The sequence below is a fragment of the Lactuca serriola genome, chromosome 1 (assembly GCF_051521515.1).
Source record: "Lactuca serriola cultivar US96UC23 chromosome 1, Lser_US96UC23_V15, whole genome shotgun sequence".
In the NCBI taxonomy this organism is placed as follows: domain Eukaryota; kingdom Viridiplantae; phylum Streptophyta; class Magnoliopsida; order Asterales; family Asteraceae; genus Lactuca; species Lactuca serriola.
In genome coordinates this window covers 15,747,089-15,756,077 of record NC_136408.1, presented here as the reverse complement: position 1 = coordinate 15,756,077, position 8,989 = coordinate 15,747,089, and the positions used below count along the sequence as shown (strand labels likewise).

Genomic DNA, 8,989 nt, shown 5'->3' with positions numbered 1-8,989 from the left:
TCCAACTTAACATGTGATTAACAACAACACGACAGAGAAATCAAAGAGGATGCAAATTTTGATCAATCAAGGTTCAAGGAGACTGGTACTTTTCTTTTCGGCGTGATCAAATGGAGAGGGAAGAAACCAAAGCGTGATCCGTTGGAGTCGATGAGGGTTTAACGTCTTTGAGGCTGAGACGATTGTGAGAATTGCGATTGCATGGGATTGCTTAACATCGTATTTGCTTGCGTCGATCATAAGAAGAAACCGAAGGGTTATTTTTTGAAGCGTGCCTACCTAACTACCTCCTACTCATGTATAATGTATATTGGGTATTATTTAAAAAATGAATTCGGGTATTTGGGTATGCCTGAAAATTAATATTCATTTCTTAAAACTGACCTATATTATTATCGGGTTAACCTATTACCCAAATGTTCATACTCGTTACCCGTTACCCGCTCTACCCGACTCATTTTACCCGAATTCGGAACAGATCGGATGGGTAGAACGGGTTTCGGTGTTTTTCGACAGGCCTACTGTCTATGGTAAATAGTGTTATAGGTGCTATTTGTTTTTTCTAAGGCAAAATGTCTGCAGTTTGCGGACCACATTTGTAGACCTCTGCAATAGAAGAGGTGGATCAAACGTCTGCAGCATGAAAAAAGAAGACTGTTTGTTTTTTTAACATCTGCAGGCTACTAAAATAAACCGAAAGCTACATAAACTGATTTTTTTAAACTTCAAAGTGATTTTTTAATATTTCTATGACTCTGTTATAAATAATTAACGAATCTAAATCAACTTTTATGTATTATTGTATAAAAAATAAAAATAAAAATTATATGAATTAACGTATATATTTGATAAAAACCAACAACTTTGGTTGCAAAGTTATAACTAAACATTATAATTAGTGATCAAAGAATTTGATACATAAATGGATGTAAATAAACTTCGATTCAACTAAATTCATTAAAAACGTATCATAAATATTTTCTCAAAAAATTGACGATACTGTATTAAATAATGTTTTACAAAATTTGGCAAAAAAATATAAGAATATATGATGATTTTTTTTCATATTTATATAAACAACTTCAACAACTATTACTATAACAAATCTTTATTTATAAATTTGTCAAAAAAAATCATGTTTATATCGTAGAACGTTTTTTTTTTTAAGTTTTGTAATTTTTTTCAAATTGTTTATCATTAATAAAGTTGGAAAAAATATAAATTAAAAAAACTTATAAATAATAAAGATATATATGTTTTTTTTAGGCTAGAAGATGTTAGAAGACTTTGGTCTACATCTGCGCCAAGAAGAGGGCGCATAAACGTTTTTAGGTCTGTCCACATCTGCGCCAAGAAGATGACACATATATATTTTTAGGTCTGCAGTCTTCGAGAAAACAAAGGGTGCAAATGCTAATGTGTGGTGTGAGGTCACCAAAAACTAAGGGTGACAAATCGTACTATCGTTTCGTGTTTCTGTCTGACACGACACGACACGACAAAGTTTTTGGTAATACGAACACGACACGACACGATGTCGTGTTTTTCTTAACTAACACGAAAACGAACGAAGTAAAACACAACAAACACGACACGACACGACAAATATAACATATACTAAAAACTAGTTTATTTAATGAATAATTTATCAAATATAACACGATAAACACGACAAACATGAAAACATGATAAAGAACTACTAAATCATGTCAATTTCGTGTCGAATTTCGAACACGAACACGACACGACATAGCATCGTGTTTTTTATAGCTAACACGAACACGAACACGACACGAACACGAATTCAAATTTTAATTTCGTCCCAATTTCGTTTCGTACCGTGTATTTTTGTCATGTCGTGTCATAAATTACCAAAAACAAACACTACCTTAGTGTTGCCTAACACATTTATTCGTAAGTCTCGGCGCTTGCGAGAATTTCCCGCGTAGCTGCTTTACCTGCCATGTTCCTTAATTCCAGAATACCCAAGAAAGCTCTCAGTAATCATCACATCAATTTAAAATTCTCAATTTACTCCACCAAATTTCTTTCCTCCCTTGTTTCTGCTCTACAGGTCCCATCAATTTTCCCCACAAAACCACACAACCAGCAAAATTTCCCTACTACGTTTGACCCTTATCAGTACCTCAATGAATCAGCGAAATCACGAGACTATACACATGAAGAAACCAAAATCATACATACCCATTTCCTCAAAACCAACGCCTTCCATTCGAATCCCGAGTTTTCGAATTATTTATTGCGCTGTTATTATAAAGCTTCGGCCTTTGATCACGCACTCAAGGTGTTCGACGCAATTCCTCACCCAAACATTAATTCTTGGAATCTCATCATCTCGTGTCACAATGGAAACCTTAGGTATGCAGAATCTTGGGGAAGTTTCTGTAGGATGCATTCTTTGGGTTTTTACCCCAATGAATTTACATACGGGAGTGCTATTTCCGGTTGTATAGCTTCCAATTTTGTTAATTGCGGGAAACAACTTTACTCACTCGCATTAAAAGATGGTTTCTCTTTGGATGGTTATGTTCGGAGTGGGATGATAGATTTATTCCTAAAGAGTTGCAATTTCAATGATGCTTTAAGGGTTTTTTACGATGAATCTTGTGGGAATGTGGTTTGTTGGAATGCGATAATTTCCGGTGCCATTAAACACAATGAAGACCGTCTGGGTTTGAATCTTTTTCAGCAGATGTGTCGCGGACTTCCTTCTCCAAATAAATTCACATTTCCTTCTGTTTTCAGTGCTTGCGCTAAATGTCAACAACTTGACCTCGGCAGATTAGTTCACGGGTTGGTTATCAAATATGGTGATGGAGAAGACGTATTTGTGTCCACTGCTATAATCGACTTCTATTCTAAATGTGGCCAAGTAGATGAAGCTGTGAAGATATTTTCACGAATGTCTGTTCATAATGTGGTTTCGTGGACTGCTATCATCACAGGTTTTGTTCAAAAAGGTGAGTTTGAATCAGCCCTCCAGTTATTTAAAGAAATGCTATCTTTAAAGGTAGAAATAAACAATTACACTCTCACTAGTGTTCTTTCCGCTTGTGTAAACCCAATATTATTGTTCCAAATCCATTGTTGGATTTGTAAAACCGGGTTCTATTCCGATCCAACCGTGAAGAATTCTTTGATAAATTCATACTCAAGAACAGGAGCAGTAGAATCATCCCAACAGATATTCAAAGACTCAAAAGATTCAATGAATCCAAGTACATGGGCAGCAATGATAACTTGCTTTTCTCAAAATGGAAGATTAGAAAAAACATTTAGTTTATTGAAAAGAATGTTTCGAGAAGGTTTAAAACCCGATAAATCTTGTATACCGAGTGTATTGAGTATCACGGATCGATTACAATTAGGTGAACAGATTCATTGCTATACGCATAAAACCGGGATTTTTAATAACCCTTTAGTGGGTTGTTCTCTCTTCACCATGTACTCTAAATGCGATTGCTTAAAAGAATCCTACAAGATTTTCCGGGAAATCCCGGAGAAAGACGAAGTTTCTTGGGCATCAATGATTGCGGGATTTACAGAACACGGGTTTGCATATAAAGCTATTGAGTTATTTCAAGAAATGCTTGTTAATCATATCGTATTAGATGAAAAGACTTTAACACCCGTCCTTGCAGCCTGTGCGTCTCTTCAATCTTTAAAATCCGGCAAGGAAATCCACGGATTCTTTTTCCGGCGACTCATCTTTGCCGGAAGTCCGATAGTTCATATGTACTCGAAATGTGGCAATTTGAAATCGGCTAAATTGGTGTTCAACATGATGCCTTTTAAAGACCCGGTATCGTGTTCTTCTTTAGTTTCGAGCTATGCACAAAACGGGCAAATCGAAGATGCATTTCATCTTTTCCGTGAGTTAATCGTGTCCGATTTCGAGGTCGATTCGTTCACGATCTCGTCCATTTTACGATCCGTAAACAGGCCCGAAACCGGGATCCAGTTACACGGACGGATCGTAAAACTCGGGCTTGAATCCGATACATCAATCGGGAGTTCATTGGTCACGATGTACTCAAAATTCGGGAATCTTGAAGATTGTTGTAAGTCATTTGAACAGATTGATAACCCAGATGTGATCACGTGGACCGCAATGATCAACGGGTATGCTCAAAATGGAGACGGGTTAGCCGCGTTGAAAGTGTATGAACTCATGGTCGAGTCAGGGATCAAACCGGATTCAGTGACTTTTGTGGGTGTGTTGAGTGCGTGTAGCCATGGTGGTTTGGTGGAAGAGGGGTATTGTTATTTGGAGTCGATGGTTAAAGATTATGGGATTGAACCGGGTTTGAGGCATTATGCATGTATGGTGGATGTTTTGGGCCGGGCTGGGAGATTGGAAGAAGCGGTTGGGTTTATTGGGAAGATGCCGGTTGAACCGGATGGGTTAGTGTGGGGTACATTGCTTGCTGCATGTAAAGTGCATGGGGATGTTGAGATTGGGAGAATGGCGGCTGAGAAGTTTATTGAGTTGGCGCCCTTGTCAGATGGAGGGTATGTGGGGTTATCCAATATTTTGGCTGAATTGGGGAATTGGGAAGAAGTTTTAAAGATTAGAAATGAGATGAAAGGGACTGGGATAAAGAAACAGCCAGGATGGAGTTATGTATGAGACTTAGGATTGTGTCTTTTTTTGGGTCTATCATATTAGAGGCTAGATGTAACTCAGTCAGATTCAAACTGTTTGATATCATAGTAGAAGTCTCCGTTCTAACTCTTCTAATTGTCCCTTACTTGGTTAGATTCAGGGCAGGCTAAGTTTGACTCAGTTAGATCTTGATTCAATCAACAACTATCAAAGAGCTCCATACATATAAAAAACTAATTGCAAAATAATTGAACTAAAGTTTTTAAAAAAAAAAAAACACTTGTGGATTACTGATTCAATGTTTTATTAATTGAAAGTTTTTTCTTAGAAAGTTTTTTATTTCTTACACCATCATACAAAAGTTCATATGCATAATAAGTAATATGACTCTTCCTTAACAAATCTTCCACAACAATCTTCGGAGCTGCAATCACCTTTTTATCTGCTTCAAATATGGTGTTTACAGTCTCAGGGACTACTTCCTTCTGCACCATCAGGTAAACGACACCTACTGCTTCATGCACTCTATGCTTCACACAAAGACAATTTATCACCTGCCCAAATGTAGCAACCGATGGTATGAACCCATGGTCAATCTCATCAAGAAGAAACTTGTAACCATGGTCAACGTCTCCTATTCTGCAAAACCCATCAATCATGCAACGAAAAGTGAAGTTATCTGGTTCAGGCATTTCATCAAACAGTTTCCGTGCGTCATCCATCTTCATCTTCTCACTGAAAGCTTTTATCATGATATTGAATATGGGAGTTGTGTGGGAGAGATTACATTGACGGAAGAGCTCATAGGCTTGTTCAAGATCCCCATTCTCACAAAACCCGCTGATCAATGTGCCATAGCTAACTTCATCCGGATTTACTCCAGTTTTCTCCATTTCCTGAAAAGCTTCCATGGCTTTATCTAGTTTTCTAGCTTTACAAAGGCTTTCGATCAATGTGTTGTAAGAAATTACATCAGGAACAAAACCATTGTTTTTCATTTCTTGAAAAGTTCCAATCACGTCTTCAGATTTCATATTCTTGCAAAGGCCATTTAACAGAGTGTTGTACGTGATAGCATCAGGTGTCACGTGATTCCACATTTTATCCACCATTTCAATGGCAATACTCATCTTCGACTGCTTACAATAACCATCAATCAAAGTGTTAAACGTGTATATATCAGGAATAAAACCTTTTCCCAAAGAATCATTCATGAATCTATCAGCATCCAATACACAACCCATCTTGCAAAGCCCATCAATCAACAAATTATAACTCCATGTATCAGGATAACACCCGTTTTTTGGCATTTCTTCCATTAACTCCAATGCCTGCAAAATTAGACCCTGTTTAGCCAAACCTTTAATCAATGTGTTGTACATAATAGTAATTGGTTTCACACCCTTTCTCAAACAATCTCTAAAAACAGCCATGGCTCGATCCACATCACCATCTTGGCAATATCCATAGATTAAAGAGGTATAAGTAAACTTATCAGGCTTAAACCCCATAAAAACTGCATCTTTAAGAATCTTGGAAGCACTTTCCACCATGCCCAGTTTGCAGTACCCATCGATTATGGTGTTGTATGTGAAATCATCTGGCTCAAGACCCTTGTTTACCATCATTTGTAAGTAACTCTCAGCTTCCATAACTTTTGAGTTTTTGCATAAACCCCATATGAGTGTGTTGAATGTGACAACATCGGGTGTTAAATTTTGTTTACTGGCAGAATCCAGCATTCTGGCAGCCTGGGTGAGCCGTTTGGATTTGCATAGACCTTGAATGAAGACATTGAATGTGAAGACATTTGGAGATATGCCTCTCTTTAGTACCTTGTTGAAAAGTCTCTCACTCTCTTGAACATTCCCTTTCTTGCAAAGTATGTGTACAAGCTTGTTAAAAGTGACAACATCAGGAAAGATGCTTCTCATGAGCATTTCATCGAACAGTTGGTATGCGTCGGATTGATTGTTTTCCTCATAGAATCCACCTACCACTGTACAATAGGTAACTGCGTTGAACTCACACCCTGACGCAGGCATGTTCTTGAGAAGCCTAAGAGCAGCTAAAGACCTTCTACTCCTACAAAACGCTTTGATTCTAATCGTAAAAGTATATACATCAGGAACAACTCCTTTATCTTTCATTCTCATATAAACTTTATGGGCTTGATCAAAATACCCGTACTCAACTAATATATTCATAATTGCGTTATACGAATGAACACCTGGTTCGCAGTTATAGAAATCCATTCTTTCAAATACGTTTACAGCTTCTTGGACCTTTCCCTTCCTGCCATAACTTTTCATGGCGAATACATAAGCTCCTTCTAATAAATAATTATCAATATCCGACCTCATTTCTGTAAACACACGTTCCATTGCTTCAAACTCACCATGATAACCGAGATTTTCAATCATACACTTGTAAGTTATCAGATTATGCTTAAACCCATCTTCATTCTTCGCAGAATTGAACATTTCTAGCGCCCTTAGTGGATCCTTTTGGTATTTCACAACAGCAGCTACATGTTTCGTAAGTAAATTGCGCCTCATTACATACCATTGATCGTAGTGAAAAATGGAATTTGGATTGACTAATCCGCCAGAAGTGGGTGCAGACCGCAGAATCGTCCTGTTGGTCTGCTAGTTTCAATGATTTTCCGTGGAGTGTTCGGGTGTGTTTTTGACCTTAGTTTTTTTAAAATATATATATTTTGATTAATTTTGAAGTTCAAAAAACCAATAAATTAATAAGTTAAAAAATTTTGGTTTAAAATTTTTGATTAAGTTCACATTGGTAAGTTACTTTATTTAAAAAGCTAAAACAAGTTTCAAAAAGCAAAATTTTACATGTTTTTTAAAATTAATAGAAAAGCTATTTGAAAAGTTTTTTTAAGTTTGCCAAAAAATTTTTTTTTGATTTGTTAGGCTTTTTAAAAAGTCAATAAGTCAATAAAATGTTTTGAAGAATTTGTGATTAAAAATAAAAACTCTTTTTTTTTCTTTAAATAAATCCTCACATCATTTTCCATCATATCAAACACATAATAATAATAATAATAATAATGTTTTTATTTATTAGACAAAATTACTTTAATTGTTAGGTTGGAAGGAGTGGAGTCGACATTAGCTAAGTCATCTCGACAAAATCGTCCCTTGAGAGCTCGACAGGTCAAATTGAAAGCCACTCATCTAGTCTCTATCCTCCCTCTCTGCTTCCACTAGGGTTGTACATGGGTCGGTTTTGGACCCAAACCCAACCTAATCCATAAATGGTCGGTTTCTGGTTTTCAGAACCCAATAGGATCGGTTTCTGGTCGATTCAGTTTCTTGGGTTCTAAGGTCGGTTTGGACGGTTTTCGGTTTCTTGGGTTCAACCCATACTCACATGGGTTCTGGGTTTAAACCCATGGGCTTTGGGTTTTAACTCATTTTCCATAAATGAAGCAACAAGTTAAATACTTCAAAAACACCAAATTAAAGTTAAATACTTTACAAAAATAAGTCTCACAACAAATAGTCTATTACAACCAAAACACAATCAAGTATGGGTCGGTTTCTCAGGTTGGATGGGTCAGTTTGTTGGTTTTAAGTATGGGTCAGTTTCTCGGGTTGGATGGGTCAGTTTTTGGGTAAAAACCGAAACCGAACCCAATTTTTCGATTTTAAAAAATTTAAACCCCAACTGTCAATTTTGATTTGGTTTCGGCTTTTTCGTTTTCGATGTTGTCAGTTTTAGTCGGTTTCTCGGTTTCTTGGTTTGGTTTGCTCACCACTAGCTCCCACGATGCTTCTCCATATATTTTCCCCTTAACCAAAAAATCCATCATGTGAACTCTCTCTCTCTCTCTCTCTGAAAGTACAGTGTCATTTCAGCTCAACCAACTTGGCATGCCACTATGAAAGGACAATGTATGCCATGTTTGCTACCCTCTTGCCGAGCAACTCCCACAAATCTAAGAAGTTAAGGAGTAAATTTTATGAATAGGTTAGAGAGAGACTTGTCCCATAAATAAAATTGTTATTAAGTTTAAAAACTCTTGTAAGAACGGTGTTTGTTGTTAACACACTTAAAAATAACGTGTCAGATTTTTATGAAATGTACAAATTATATTTTCTTATATTTCTTTTAAATGATTAAAAATTAAAGAAAATGACCCCATCTCTCTCTTTCTCTATCTATCTCTCTACCCCCACATCTCTATTTTTCCAAAAACCAATGTATTTGGACATTTCTTAAAAACTTAACTCGTTATACTAGTTAACAGTGTTAACTATAAAGATTATTCTTAGAATAGTTTTAAAACTTAAGGACCATCTATACTATAAAATCTTCGTAAGTATCAAATATGGTATG

The 8,989-nt window shown here is 36.4% G+C and overlaps 2 protein-coding genes across 2 annotated transcripts; one reads left to right on the top strand and one right to left on the bottom strand.

The window, feature by feature from the left end:
* Nucleotides 1-1,912: 1,912 nt before the first annotated feature.
* OTP87 (pentatricopeptide (PPR) repeat-containing protein) lies at nucleotides 1,913-4,807 on the top strand. Its single transcript, XM_079004972.1, has one exon. The coding sequence runs from the start codon at nucleotides 1,964-1,966 to the stop codon at nucleotides 4,649-4,651; it is 2,688 nt and encodes an 895-aa protein (XP_078861098.1). The 5' UTR covers nucleotides 1,913-1,963; the 3' UTR covers nucleotides 4,652-4,807.
* Nucleotides 4,808-4,907: 100 nt separating this feature from the next.
* On the bottom strand, nucleotides 4,908-7,294 carry LOC145057250 (Pentatricopeptide repeat (PPR) superfamily protein). The gene has a single exon (XM_079005063.1). The coding sequence runs from the start codon at nucleotides 7,183-7,185 to the stop codon at nucleotides 4,915-4,917; it is 2,271 nt and encodes a 756-aa protein (XP_078861189.1). The 5' UTR covers nucleotides 7,186-7,294; the 3' UTR covers nucleotides 4,908-4,914.
* Between the last annotated feature and the right edge of the window lie 1,695 nt (nucleotides 7,295-8,989).

Excerpts from the sequence above, each read along its gene's own strand:
- LOC145057250 (XM_079005063.1), bottom strand. The coding sequence starts at position 7,185 with ATGAGGCGCAATTTACTTACGAAACATGTAGCTGCTGTTGTGAAATAC.
- OTP87 (XM_079004972.1), top strand. The coding sequence starts at position 1,964 with ATGTTCCTTAATTCCAGAATACCCAAGAAAGCTCTCAGTAATCATCAC.